This window comes from Macaca fascicularis, chromosome 5 (assembly GCF_037993035.2).
Source record: "Macaca fascicularis isolate 582-1 chromosome 5, T2T-MFA8v1.1".
Lineage (NCBI taxonomy): Eukaryota > Metazoa > Chordata > Mammalia > Primates > Cercopithecidae > Macaca > Macaca fascicularis.
Window position 1 is genome coordinate 3231448 of NC_088379.1, and position 15226 is coordinate 3246673.

General features: G+C 46.6%; 1 protein-coding gene across 50 annotated transcripts in view; it reads left to right on the forward strand.

The window, feature by feature from the left end:
• GRK4 (G protein-coupled receptor kinase 4) overlaps positions 1 to 15226 on the forward strand; it is a 77746-nt gene that overhangs the window by 51585 nt on the left and 10935 nt on the right. For 39 of the 50 annotated variants that reach the window (XR_012434565.1, XR_012434564.1, XR_012434563.1 and 36 more), the window contains 3 exons: positions 5417 to 5607; positions 8197 to 8234; positions 14066 to 14155. The exons of 1 other annotated variant lie outside the window; for it this stretch is intronic. Coding sequence is in view for 36 of the 49 variants with exons in the window: in XM_045393181.2 (XP_045249116.2) it covers positions 5417 to 5607; positions 8197 to 8234; positions 14066 to 14155 (319 nt within the window). In the remaining 13 variants the exon portion in view is untranslated. Of the gene's footprint in view, positions 1 to 5416; positions 5608 to 8196; positions 8235 to 8501; positions 8620 to 13214; positions 13481 to 14065; positions 14156 to 15226 lie in introns of all 50 variants that reach the window. 10 more of the 50 variants (XR_012434568.1, XR_012434567.1, XR_012434569.1 and 7 more) reach the window with 4 other exon arrangements.

The following is a 15226-nucleotide window of genomic DNA, read 5'->3' on the forward strand; positions in this document are numbered from 1 at the left end:
GCCAGCCAGAGCTTATCTCTGTTTGCTGTCAGTCTCCAGTCAAGTTTCTCTGGCCCCCGGGACACTGACTTGGCTGTGCTTGAGGAGACCTTCTCTGTCTCTTTTTTTTTTTTTTTTTTGACACAAGGTCTCGCTCTGTGGTCCAGGCTGGAGTGCAATGGCACGATCTTGGGTCACTGCAGCCTTGACCTCCCAGGCCCAAGTGATCCTCCTACCTCAGCCTCCCAAGCAGCTGGGAGCACAGGCACACTCCACCATGCCCAGCTAGGTTTTAATTTTTTAATTTTTATTCTTATTTTTAGAGATGAGATCTCTGGCCAGGCATGGTGGCTCACACCTGTAATCCCACTACTTAGGGAGGCCGAGGAGAGTGGATCACCTGAGGTCAGGAGTTTGAGACCAGCCTGACCAACGTGGTAAAATCCCGTCTCTACTAAAAATACGAAAAGAATTAGCTGGGCCTGGTGGCGCGTGCTTGTAGTCCCAGCTACTCGGGATGCTGAGGCAGGAGAATCGCTTGAACCTGGGAGGCGGAGCTTGCAGTGAGCTGAGATTGCACCACTGCACTCCAGCCTGGGCAACAGAGCAAGACTCAAAAAAAAAAAAAAAAGAGAGAGGGAGAGATGAGATCTCCTTATGTTGCTCAGGCTGGTCTTGAACTCCTGGACTCAAGTGATCCACCTGCCTCAGCTTCCCAAAGTGTTGGGATTACAGGCGTGAGCCACCACCTCTGGCTGAGAATACTATCTCTAGCCCCTCTTCTCATGTGGGCCTCCTCCCTCTGGCCTCAATCTGTTTTCTGTCTTTTCCTTTTTCTGGGAAGTTTACTGCTAGGCCCTCAACTAGTATATCCCAATTGTATGAAGCCCAGATCCCACCTTCCCACCTTTCTGGGGAGGACAGAACATTGGGTGGACTGGTATGAGTTCAGGGAAGCAGTTCCAGGCTTTACAGTGTGCATGGTATAGTGTGGTTCTCATCTCCAAACCCAGTTTCTGTCTACCTAGTTATGTATGTCCTGTAGCAGCTACTGAAGTATGAAGACTGGTTGAAGGGAGAGTGTGAATGAGAATTTATAAAATGATTTGTCATGTTAGAGCTATTTCCTCCAAGCCGTTTATTTCTTAGCCCTGAGGTCAGCTGCTTTGTGCAGGGGGACAGATGTTCCCAAACAGTGTACCTTCACAGCCAGCACCTGAATTTAATAGCACAGTGTGTATATGATATGTCACTCTCACCTGCAATTACATGAAAATCTTTAATACAGTGGGCTTCTCTGGGAGTTGCTTTAAACATATTTTTTGGCTGGGCTTGGTGGCTCATGCCTGTCATTTCAGCACTTTGGGAGGCCAAAGTAGGAGGATCACTTGAACCCACGAGTTTGAAACCAGCCTGGGCAACATAGGGAGACCCCCATCTCTACAATTTTTTTTTTTTTTGAGACAGAGTCTCGCACTGTCTCCCGGGCTGGAGTGCAGTGGCGCGATCTTGGCTCACTGCAACATCCAGTTCCCGGATTCAAGTGATTCTCCTGCCTCAGTCTCCCAAGTAGCTGGGATTACAGGCGCCCACCACTACACCCAGCTAATTTTTTGTATTATTAGTAGAGACTGGGTTTCACTTTGTTAGCCAGGTTGGTCTCAAACTCCTGACCTTGTGATCCGCCCGCCTTGGCCTCCCAAAATGCTGGGGATTACAGGCGTGAGCCACCGAGCCTGGCCTCTACAAAAAAATTTTTTTCCAAAAAGGCCAGGCACTGTGGCTCATGCCCTGTAATCCCAGCCCTTTGGGAGGCCGAGGCCTGCAGATCACCTGAGGTCAGGAGTTTGAGACCAGCCTGGCCAACATGGTGAAACCCTGTCTGTAATAAAATACAAAAATTAGCTGGGTGTGGTGGTGGGTGCCTGTAATCCCAGCTACTCGGGAGGCTGAGACAGGAGAATTGCTTGAACTCAGAAGGCAGAGGTTGCAGTGAGCCCAGATCGCGCCATTGTACTCCAGCCTGGGTGACAGAGTGAGACTCCATCTCCAAAAAAAAAAAAAAAAAAAATTAGCCAGGCATGGTGGTGTGTGACTGTAGTCCCAGCTACTCAGAAGGCCGTGGTGGGAGGATCGCTTGAACCCAGGTGGTCCGGGCTGCAGTGAGCCATTATTGCCCACTGCACTCCATCCTGGTGACAGAGTGAGATCCCATCTCAAAAACAAAACAAAGCAAAAAAAAAAAAAAAAAAAAAAAAAAAATCCCTGTGTAACTACTTTGGAACATAGAAATCCACAGTCCAGCTTTATGAAAAGAACAGATGCAGTTGTTACAGTTTCTTTTGCTTAAATGCTTTGATTTCTGTATTGTCGGCCTCTCCCAAGGAACCTAGAGGCATTTTTCTGCTTCTGTATTGGTGTTTTCTCCCTGCTTACAGCGGCACGTTCATCCCTGCTGAGCCCTGACCCATGGCAGTAACGCCTCTCCCTGGAGCCCCCTGCCCCTGCCTGCACCCTCGCCCCCCACAGTCTGTTCTCTACGGAGCAGTGCAAGGCAGTCTGTGGAAAAGTTAAATCAGTCATCTACTTTCCAGATTAAAAACTCCAGTGGCCACCTGTCACTCTGAGAATAAAATGAGACTCAACTCTGGCCTTTCAGGCACTGAGGGACCTAGCTCCTGCCGCCTCTGCCACATGAGGCCGGGCGCCTGACCGTGCTCTGCATGGAGCATCGCTGCCTTTCCCTGTCGCCCTTGGTCTCACTCCCCATAGGCAGTCTGCGAGTCACCCGTCACTCTGTCGGATGGTTTCTTTGCATTGGTTCTTCTGTCATCTGTGACTGCCCAGGCCTCCTCCACCACGATATTAGGACAGAGCTCCTCAGGGCCATGCTCACCACTGCGTTCCCGCTGCCTACAACAAGGCTGGCGTGGTAAAAGATTCTCAATATTATTTTAATATATATTGAGCAGATGTTGAATGAATATTCACAAGAGGAGAGGAAGTAAGGGATCCTTACTAATTCAAGGACCACTGATAATTCCTTGTGGTTTAATCTGTGTTCTATTGCATGCCCGCTGGGGCCTCCTCTCCTCCACCTCTCTTACTGTTTTAACACATTGTGACCAAGTTGGATTTATTCCAAGAATGAAAATCGAATAATGTAATTTATCATATTACCAGAATCAAGGGAAGAACCGTATGGTCATCTCAATAGCTGCAGGAAGAGCTTTGGATGGGAGCTAACGCCCAGGCAGGCTTAAAAACCCGAAGCAAACCAGGCACAGAAAGGAACTTCCTTCAGAAAATCTCTGGCACAATCGTACTTAATATGAAAATATTAAAAGCTTTTCCCCATGAGATCTGGAATAAGGCTAGATACCTGCTGACCATTTCAATTCAACATGATATTGGAAATTCTGGCCAGTGCAGTAAGGTAAAGGAAAAAGTGAAAGGGATTAAGGTTAGAGAAAAGAAGAAAAAAGGTTGGAAAAAAACCCTCATCATTTTCTTTTTCTTTTTTTAAATTTTTATTTATTTATTTATTTTTAGATAGAGATGGGGGTCTCACTATATTGCCCAGGCTGGTCTGGAACTCCTAGGATCAACTGATCCTCCCACCTAGGCCTCCCAAAGTGTGGGGATTATAGGTGTGAACCACTGTGCCCGGCCAAAACTCATTATTTTCAAACAACATCGTTGTACGTGGAGACCTTCCTGGATTTTTAGATAACCTATTAAGGATTTAACCAAGTGATTAAATATGAATCAGCCCCTAACAATTAGAAAATGGAAATGTTACTGATACCATTTACAATGGCCTCAAGAAACATCAGAATCTAAGAAAAGGCCTGGCGGGTGGTGTGCACCTGTAGTCCCAGCTTCTTGGGTGACTGAGATGTGAGGATCACTTGAGCTCAGGAGTTTGAGTCTAGCCTGGGCAACATAGCAAGACCTTGATCTTAAAAAACAGTTCTAGGCAAAGAACTGACAAAAATGTTCAAGACTTCTACAGTGAGAACTGTAAAATGTTATTATAAGAAATTAAAGAAGGAGGCTGGGTGCTGTGGTTCACGCCTGTGATCCCAGCACTTTGGGAGGCCGAGGCAGGTGGATCGCTTGAGGTCAGGAGTTTGAGATCAGCCTGGCCAACATGGTGAAACCGCATCTCTACTATAAATGCAAAAATTAGCCAGGCGTGGTGGTGGGTGCCTGTAATCCCAGCTACTCAGGAGGCTGAGGCAGGAGAATTGCTTGAAACCTGGGAGACAGAGGTTGCAGTGAGCCGAGATGGCACCACTGCACTCCAGCCTGAGCGACAGAGCAAGACTCTGTCTCAAAAAAATAAAGAAGGTCTAAATAAATGGGGGGAGACCACGTTCCCAGATTGGAAGACCCAATGCTGTAAAGATGCTGGTTTCCCCTAATTGATCTATAGATTAAATGAATTGAATGCAGCCCCAATCAAAATCCCAGCAGGGTGTGTGTGTGCGTGTGTGTGAGTGTGTGTGTGTGTGTGTGAATTGACATACAAACCAATAGAAAAATGGGGGAAAAAAATAGACTAGGCATTTCACAAAAGAGGATCCAAATGGCTATTAATTACATGAAAATGTCCCCTATATTTTCATATATACAGAAATGCAACTTAAGACCACAGTAGGAGACTACTCCACCAGCAGGATTCAAACTAAAAAGGTTGACAACACAAAATGTGGGAAAGAGGTGGTGCAGTGAGACCTCCCTTGCGCTGCTGGTGGGGCATAGCCTGTGTGCTGAACGTGATTGCCCGGGAAGTACAGACTGTCAGGGCTCAAGTGATGAGAGCAAAACACAGAGGAGTCATAAGCCCAAGTGTCTTGGTGAAGTTTTGCCACTTCTTTGCTTAGCTTTAGGAAGTTCTCTCTTTGGCGACACAGCTGCGGTAAAATCTTCAGTATGCCAAGGTCCAAGAGGCACGTGATGTGTCCTGTACATTTCTCTGAAACATAATAGTATTCGCATGTTCTGATTATAAACCTAACATGGATTGTTTGCATATTAGCAAATAGAGGAAATCACCAGTGAAAGAGCAAGTTCGTGGCCGGGCGCGGTGGCTCAAGCCTGTAATCCCAGCACTTTGGGAGGCCGAGACGGGCGGATCACTAGGTCAGGAGATCGAGACCATCCTGGCTAACACGGTGAAACCCCGTCTCTACTAAAAAATACAAAAAACTAGCCGGGCGAGGTGGCGGGCGCCTGTAGTCCCAGCTACTCAGGAGGCTGAGACAGGAGAATGGCCCGAACCCGGGAGGCGGAGCTTGCAGTGAGCTGAGATCCGGCCACTGCACTCCAGCCTGGGCGACAGAGCGAGACTCCGTCTCAAAAAAAAAAAAAAAAAAAAAAAAAAAAGAAAGAGCAAGTTCGTGTTCTGTCTTTATGATGTTGCTATCTTTAGGTTAGTTTAGCCTACGCTTACGAAACCAAAGATGCCTTGTGCTTGGTGCTCACCATTATGAATGGAGGGGATTTGAAGTTTCACATTTACAACCTGGGTAATCCCGGCTTTGATGAGCAGAGAGCTGTTTTCTATGCTGCAGAGCTGTGTTGCGGCTTGGAAGATTTACAGAGGGAAAGAATTGTATACAGGTAAGAACGGTGCTACCTAATGGAGCCTGCAAGTCTTGGAGCCAGTTTCTCCCAGCTGTAGGCTTCCCTGGCTCACACTGGCTGCTCCCAGGCTGAGCAGGAGAGTAGCTGGGAGCCCCTCAGTGGTGATTTATAGGGGTGGTCACTTACACTATTGGGAATATGGCCAGTCAGAGGGCCCTGGGTGTTTTTTTGTTTTGTTTTTTGAGATGGAGTCTCACTCTGTCATCTAGGCTGGAGTGCAATGGCGCAATCTCGGCTCACTGCAGTTCAAGCGATTCTCCTGCCTCAGACTCCTGAGTAGCTGGGACTATGGCACCCACCACCATGCCCAGCTAATTTTTTGTATTTTTACTAGAGATGGGGTCTCACCATGTTGGCCAGGCTGGTCTCGATCTCCTGACCTCAGGCGATCCGCGGGCCTCAGTCTCCCAAAGTGCTGGGATTACAGGCGTGAGCCACCGTGCCCAGCTTACATTTCTAATAAATTGTCTTTTTGAAGCAGAAGTTTGTTTTTTACTTGTTAGGTTGATCAAATAAAGGTAGTGCTACTCATGTAAACATAAGAAGAGCCTGTTTCCAAGGTTCTTAGGTATTTTGATAGTTCTGATAAGGATGTATTATGTCCTGCCATATAACATATCGATTTAATGTCTTGAAGTAGTAGTGGTTTTTTTTGCATCTTAGAATTTAGTAAAGAAAATTAAACTTAATAGTTTAGTGTAATCAATGTATTTAGTTTTAGGAAAACACAAAACCCCTTCCTATCCCTTAAATGCTGGAGTTCCTGGGCTCTGAGTCTCTTCTCAGTCACTCTCCCTGGGCAGTTTCATTTCCTCCCTTCTGTGGGTTCATCTACCAGTTATAGTCGGTCTCCCACTGGGGTCCATGTTGTAGATTCAACCAGCTGTGAATCGAAAATATTCAAAACATCCTGCTCAGCAGGGTGAAAAGGGGAAAAAAAGAGAAAATATTCAGAAAAAAAGGATGGTTGTGTCTGTATTGAGCATGTAGACTTTTTTCTTGTCCCTATTCCCTAAATGATATTGTATAATAACAATTTACATATCATTTACATTGTGTCTGGTAGCATGTGTAATCTAGAGGTGATTTAAAGTAATTGGGAGGATGTGTGTAGGTTATACGGAAATTCTACATCATTTTATATCAGGGACTTGAGGACCCTTGGATTTTGATATCCAAGGGAAGGGGGCCTGATATGGGACCTGATGGTGTCTCCCTTGTTACCTTGCAAGCCTGGCCTTCATGGCCTTTGTGATGCAGCTCCCCACGGAGCCCTCCAGCCTTGGGTCCTGCTCCTCCCACACAGGCACCTCCTGCCCTTGTCATGCGAGAGTTTCAGCTGCTCAGGTGTCCTCACCTCACTGCACCTTTGCACAAGGTGTTCCTGTGTGGGTGCCACTCTCCACCCAGTCCCTCTTCCTGTCATTCTGAGAGACTCCTGCTCATCCGTCCAGAGTTAGCCCACATAGCACGAGGGTGTGAGGATGTGCCCCCTCTCCCACATCCTCTAGGTGCTGCCCACGTTGTCTGCTCAGATGGTCATGCCAGACAATGAGCTTCTTGGGAGTCCTTGACCTCACTTCTCCCTGTTCTGATGGACCTTTGGCTTCTCCTTATCTTCTATATCCCACAGCCAATATGGGATAAATATCTCTCAAGGATCAGAGACCAGGCTTGGCAGTGGGGCTGACACCTCTGCACCTTGAGCATTGAGCAAGGGGTGGATTGCTGCCCTGGCTGTGAGTCCTCTAGACACAGAGGTGGTCGCCTGAGTTGAGGAAGCCTTGTTGCCATTGCTTAGAGGTAAGAGTCTGGTGGTATTGGAGCATGGAACACACCCATAGGAGATTGGATTCTTTTGTTACTCCTGGAGTAAATCACACTTCACAGGTGACTACGGCTGAGCTGCTGTGTTTGGCTTCAGTCTTAAGATGAGCTGGATTTTCTCATATAAGCTTTGGCTCCTCTAACCTCTGGTACCCACTTGCCTCACCCACCTGCACTCAGTGGGGGCTGCCCATGGCTGCCCCATCCACCGCTGTGTCCACAGGACTCACCATCAGTAGCTATTACCAGGCATTTGTTGAATGAATGACCGATGGCCCAAGTGACATTCCCACCTCAGCCCCCTGAGTAGCTGGGACTACAGGTACATGCCACCACACCCAGCTTGAGGCATTCTAATATGGGGAATTTTCAGTTTTTGAAACTCTTAAAAATATGTTAATGGTTAAGAGAAATTGAGCCACATTCATTAAGGACTAGTTGCTTTCCTTACTACTGGGCTGCATATTTAATCACTGAAATGTCTTCAAATCTGTATAACTATGTAAAACAGTTCATTTTATACTGTCATCATATGTGAGCTGTTTGCTGAGATGAATTTTGTAACATTCTTGTCCTGCCATGTGACAGCTAAAGACAGTTTCCATGGCTCATGAAGGGTGGTTTTGCTTTCTGCCATCCTGGCCCTTGCTCATGCTGGTTGTTCCCACTGGGTACTCTGGAATCACAGTGCCAGATTCTGAATCATTGAGCCTTCTGTTGTTGTTTCTTTCCTTGTAGAGACTTAAAGCCTGAGAATATTCTCCTTGATGATCGTGGTAAGTGGGCAAGCCTTTCCCATCTAACGGGTAGACTTTGCTAAGGGACTTGGATACAGAAAGTTGGATGCAGAAAGTGGACTTAATAATTAATAGAGAATGGAAACAACAACAAAGAAAAACTCTGTGGTATGTGTTCATTTTAAAAAGATAAAATACTGACAATTTGGTCATTTCCCTGTGTTTAGGCAAGAAGCAAAGCTGGTCATAATTTTCAAGTAATGATTGAGTTCAGAAGCATTTTTTTTTTTTTTTTTTTTGAGACAGAGTCTTCCTATGTCGCCTAGGCTGGAGTGCAGTGGTGTAATCTTAGCTCACTGCAGCCTTGAACTGCTGGGAACAAGCAATCCTACCACCTCAGCTTTCTGCAGAGCTGGGACTACAGGTGTGCGCCACCATGTTTTGTAGAGATAGGGGTCATGCTATGTTGTCCAGGCTGTTCTCAAACTACTGTCCTCAAGCAATCCTCCTGCCTTGCCTCCCAAAGCACTAGGATTATAGGCATGAACCACTGTGCCCTGCCTAGAAGCATACTAAAGTAAACACAAAGTCAGAACATTTTCTCTCTCTTGTTTCTTGCTGTTGACCCACCTCTTGCTTTATTCCTTTTTTATTTCCATTCCCCTCTAAACTTTGTCATGCTGCCCCTGGTGCTGTCCTCTTGTCCCATAGCATGTGTCATAGAGCAGGGTGCAGATGGCTGCTTGGAGACCCTGTAATAGTGGAGAGGGAGTGGCCCTTTTCAGCAGGCTCCTTGTCAGCAGCATGGGTGCGCACTCCACCTTGGTTCCTCTAAGGGACAGTCATACCCAGAATGCAAGGATGGTTGGACTGCTGGGGTGCGTGCTTGTGCTCACACATAGCTCACAAGCAGTGCTGGGAAAGAGCTTCTTTCAAGTGAGTTTTCTTGGCAAAGAAGGGTCTTACAGTCTAGTAGAGCGCATATGGCAGGGTCATAGTGGCTCCTGCCAAGAAGAGGACAGGCGTCTAATGCGGAGACTGAGGGCAGTTGCAGGGTACTTGGAATGCTAGTCTTCTTTTACACCTCTGCCAGATGCTTTCATGCTTATCTAATTCATGTATGACACCCCGCCCTGTGAGGAAGGAGCGTACTGGAATTCTCATTTTACTGAAGGCGATACCAAGATTTAGGAATCAAACTTGTCCAAGATTGTGTCTGTAGCTCTTGGCTTAGCCTGTGATTCATTCCTGGTGGGGTGCTGCTAACCAGAGGTGGCTTGAGTGGGGCAAGCGCTAAGCAAAGCTGCTCACTTATTAAGTTGTTAAATGACTTAACAAGGGTAGGTAGAACATGCTTTCTATGTAAAATGGAGCGATATCCAACCTATGTGGTTGATTGGAACAGGGTGCGGTGCAGAGTGTGTGTGTAGTGTGCTCCCTTTTGTGTAAACAAAGCAGGGAATTGTGTGTATGTGTGATTGCTCAGAAATATAAACAAATATAAAGGGAGAATCATAAGAAACGATCAGAAGTGAAAACAAGGCAGGGGAGCACAATGATAACCTTTTTCTGTGTTTTTAGGAGATTTTTCTGTGTAGCTCCCTCTTCTTTAGAACTTTACCCCACACGGCCGGGCGCGGTGGCTCAAGCCTGTAATCCCAGCACTTTGGGAGGCCGAGGCGGGTGGATCACGAGGTCAGGAGATCGAGACTATCCTGGCTAACATGGTGAAACCCCGTCTCTACTAAAAATACAAAAAACTAGCCGGGCGTGGTGGCGGGCGCCTGTAGTCTCAGCTACTTGGGAGGCTGAGACGGGAGAATGGCGTGAACCCGGGAGGCGGAGCTTGCAGTGAGCCGAGATCATGCCACTGCACTCCAGCCTGGGAGCACAGCGAGACTCCTCAAAAAAAAAAAAAAAAAAAAAAAAAGAACTTTACCCCACACATTTGAGGTGAGCCATCCTTCCCCAGTGCTAACCCCTGCCTAGCTAACTTAGCAAGACCCCTGCTCTGCCCAGGTTCCCCTCCTGTGCCACTATCTGAAAGGCACTCCCGGGTGGGACGCCAGGATGGTTGCTGGGCCAGTTCACTGTCTCTTCTCTCAGGAACCACAGTCCTCTGATGTCGATGACCATAGTTTTCTTTTTTTAAAATTCTTTTTAGGGTCAGAGTCTCTCTATGCTACCCAGGCTGGGTGCAGTAGCTACTCACGGGTGTGACTGTGGCACAATTACAACCTCAAACTCCTGGGCCTAAGCGACCCTCCTGCCTCAGCCTCCTGAGTAGCTGGAGTTTCAGGCATGCACCACCACATCCAGCAGCGATTAAGGATATGTTAATTGTTATGGTGTGATCATGCCTCACTGCAGTTTTGACCTCCAGGGCTCTAGTGATCCACCTTGCCTCAGCCTCGTGAGTAGCTGGGAATACAGGCATGGGCCACCATATCTGGCTAATTAAAAAAAATTGTAGGCCAGGCATGGTGGCTCATACCTGTAATCCTAGCACTTTGGGAGGCCAAGTCAGGTGGATCACTTGAGGTCAAGATTTCAAGACCACCCTGGCCAACATGGTGAAACCCCGTCTCTACTAAAAATACAAAAATTAGCCGGGCATGGCAGTGCACCTCTAATCCCAGCTACTCAGGAGGCTGAGGCAGGAGAATTGCTTGAACCCAGGAGGCAGAGGTTTCAGTGAGCCAAGATTGCGCCACTACACTCCAGCCTGGGTGATAGAATGAGACTCCATCTCAAAAAACAAACAAACAACGACAAAAACAAACAAAAAAACAGTAAAAGATTTCTTTGCAATTATTTTAGTCATTAGCAAAAGTTCTTTGGTTCTCGGGTTGTTCACTCAAATTAATTTAAAGTCACTCAGAGGCTGGGCACAGTGGCTCATGCCTGTAATCCCAGTATTTTGGGAGGCAAAGGAGGGTGGATCACCTGAGGTCAGGAGTTCAAGACCAGCCTGGCCAACATGGTGAAACCCTGTCTCTATTAAAAATAAAAAAATTAGGCAGGCGTGGTAGTGCATGCCTGTAGTCCCAGCTACTTGAGGGGCTGAGGCAGGAGAAACGCTTGAACCTGGGAGGTGGAGGTTGCAGTGAGCTGAAATCATGCCATTGCACTCCAGCCTGGGTGACAGAGTGAGACTCTGTCTCAAAAAAAAAAAAAAAAAAAAAGTCACTCAGTATCATTCCCTTCTATGTGGTTAAACCACCAGCTGGATACACCATTAGGTTCGTTTTCTTAATTTTGCTTTCAATTTTTAGCAATCTAATTTTTTAATGTTATAATTATGTAAAACATTTATGTGGTTCCAAAGATAAAACCACAAAATAGAATGTATTGAGAGATGTCTAGATTCCATCCCTCCATCCCTGACCACCCCCAAGTAATTATTTTAACTCATATTTTATTCCTTCATTTACATATGGTATATGTATAGACATACACATATTCTATATAAACAAGTTCCCCACTTGTTTCTTAAATAAAGTGGTAGACCACACGTATTGTCCTCCACTTGGCTGTTTCACTGAATATGTGGCAAAGATGGCTCTGCAACACTCGTGAAGCGCTTCTGCCGTCTGCTGTGCCTCCTGCAGGCGCACCTGTCCTGTTTGCACGGCCCTTGCTGGTGGGCGTGTCATCTCCACTCGTGCTGTTTCCATTAGTGCCGCGATGGAGAGCCTTGTGCACATGTTATTTCCTAGTTTGTTGAATGTATCCTTGATAGCGGCCTAGAAGTGGGTGAATTCATATGCAATTAGCCAGATATTGCTAGATTCCCCTCCAGGGTGTTGTCCCGTCTGCATTCCCACCAGCAGTGCCCAAGAGCACCTGTTTCCCCACAGCCTCGCCAGCAGACCGAGTTCTCGAACTTTGGAGCTTTTGTCAGTTTGTTAGCCGGGAATTGGTATTTCAATGTAGTTTTAAGTTGCATTTCTCAGTTTAAAAATCAATTTTTATAAGAAAAATAAGTCGGCCGGGCGCGGTGGCTCAAGCCTGTAATCCCAGCACTTTGGGAGGCCGAGACGGGCGGATCACGAGGTCAGGAGATCGAGACCATCCTGGCTAACACAATGAAACCCCGTCTCTACTAAAAATACAAAAAAATTAGCCGGGCGAGGTGGCGGGCGCCTGTAGTCCCAGCTACTCGGGAGGCTGAGGCAGGAGAATGGCGTAAACCCGGGAGGCGGAGCTTGCAGTGAGCTGAGATCCGGCCATTGCACTCCAGCCTGGGCGACAGAGCGAGACTCCGTCTCAAAAAAAAAAAAAAAAAAAAAAAAAAAAAAAAAAAAAAAAAGAAAAATAAGTCAATGATGCCAAAAAAAAAAAAAAATAAGTCACAACATGCTAGCACTCTACTTAAATAAAAAATACATGAAAGCTGGCCAGGCACAGTGTCACATGCCTGTAATCCCAGCACTTTGGGAGGCCGGGGTGGGAGGATCACTTGAGCCCAGGAGTTCAAGACCAGCCTGGGCAACATGACCAAACCCTGTCTCTAAAAAAAAAAAAAAAAAAAAGAAAATGAAGTCTGGATTATTGAAAGAATGCATCTGTACGAGGGGAGGAAACTGAGACGTGATAGTAAATGGCAGAGCCAGGACTCAGACCCACTCCATCTGGCTACAGAATCTGTGCTCCTCACCCCTGTACTCTCCCACCTCCCAGGGTGGGCACGCAGCAAGGGCAGGGAGTGGTGTATTATGTGTATGCAGCCGAGTCAGAGGCCGGCTTTCCTCTCTAAAGCATCATGTAGACTGTTTTAAAATGACTACAGTACCTTGGAGGGCATGTTGCGTATTTTTAGTTTTTAGCAAACATTTATTGGTTGTTCATTCATTTTGCCAATAAATATTTATTGAGCACCTACTCTAGGCCTGGGTACTATATTAGAAGCTGAGGATAAGTAGTGGATAAGTTGAAGATAGTGTCCGCTTCCAGGGCTGGCTTATTTTTCTGCACACTCAGCAGAATGTTTTCGATAATTTCTTACTTTCTTTACAGTTTTTTTGAGACAGGTTCTCACTCTTGCCCTGCAGTAGTGTGATCATGACTCACCACAGCCTCACCCTTCCGGACTCAAGCGATCCTCCTGCCTCAGCCTCCAGAGTAGATGGGACCATAGCCATGTGCCATCACACCCAGCTCATTTTTAAAAACATCTTTTTTTTGTAGAGACAGGATCTTGTCATGTTTCCCAGGCTGGTCTCAAAATCTGGGACCCAAGTAATCCTCCCACCTTGGCCTCCCAAAGTGCTGGAATTACAGATGTGAGCCACCATGTCTGGCCTAATTTGTTAGTTCCATAGGAATTCAACAAATATTTAAATCCTCCTATATACAAGGCATTAACACGTAATATAGTTCCCTAAGTACCTTAATTTTGTTTATTTCCCCGACTCTATTACCATTTGTTCTCAAGAGAAAAACTCCGTATCATTCATGCATAGCTGTCCCTGTATAGAGTACTGGTACTCTGACAAAGTGTTTATTTACTCTTCTGTAGTTGATATAATATTCATTATATTTTTATTGATATATCTGGAAGCTGTATGACATAAAATAATAAATCCAGTGCTTCTGTCTTATCAAGGGTTTATCTATGATTAAAGAGCTTCCTGATCAATAGCCAGGCAAAAATCAAATTTTCCTGCTACTAGTGAAACTGAATGCACTGTATGGAATTTTACTAAACATGAAAAAGGTTAAATATCATTTTATATTTACTGTTCCAGAGTATGAAATACTATTATTTCCATCCATGGTTTCTGAGGGGCCTTTTTTCCCGTTCTAATTGTTGTTAAAGTATCACTACTGCCCCCGTGACCTGTGTAATAACATATTTGAACACACAGGACACATCCGGATTTCAGACCTCGGTTTGGCCATGGAGATCCCAGAAGGGCAGATGGCTCGAGGAAGAGTTGGAACAGTCGGCTACATGGGTTCGTGAGAGGCTTTCAGCATCCTTGTCCTTTCTCTCCGGGTGCCCGAGTGCCTCAGAACACAGAGAAAGCCACCCTGAGGGGACCAGGGCCTCGGTTTGGGCACTAGTAGATGCCACAGTGGTGTTTTGAATCTCTCACCTGTCAGAGTGTTGAGGCTGCTGCGGATCCTGTAGGCTGCCCTCACCTTCTTACAGATGAGGGGTGAGGCCCGAGAGGTTGTGAGTCCTGAGGTCACTCAGCAAAGTGAGGGCAGAATCGGGATGACACCGCAGGTCTCCTCACTCTGCCAATGTCCTCCCCTGTGCACGACAGCCTCTCAGAGCCTCAGGAAATCACCCCACTCTGGTTATTCCAAAGATCCAGGGGCAGTGCCAGCCAACCCCTGGGGTGGCCTCTGAGGGTCTCGCAGAGTCCTGCAGGAAGACCCCAAGGTCTTGTGGCTTTCTGCTCCTGCGTCTTCTGGGATTTTTCACTGACCTGGGATAGATGGCAAGACATGACACTTGGGGCGCTCTGGGCATGGCATTGTGTGTCTGGAGGGAGCCCCTTCAGGAGGTGGAGCCTTCCCTGGACCACCATTTCCCTTGTGAATGTGACTCTGTGGCAATTCAGCTCATCCTGGATGAATCATACAAATCTTTAAAAATATTAGTTTTATTGGGATATAATTCATATGTCATAAAGTCCATCAGTTTGAAGTGTGTAATACAACAGATTTTAGCATTTTCACAGAGCCATGCAACCATGACCACCATCTAATTTCAGAACTTTTTTTTTTTTATTTTGATACGGAGTCTCACTCTGTCGCCTAGGCTAGAGTGCAGTGGCATGATCTGGGCTCACTGCAATGTCCACCTCCCAGGCACAAGCGATTCTCCTGCCTCAGCTTCCTGAGTATCTGGGACTACAGGTGCCTGCCGCCACACCCGGCTAATTTTTGTATTTTTAGTAGAGACGGGTTTTACCATGTTGTCTAGGCTGGTCTCGAACTCCTGACCTCAGGTGACCTGCCTGCCTCGACCTCCCAAAATGCTGGGATTATAGGTGTGAGCCACCGGGCACAGCCTT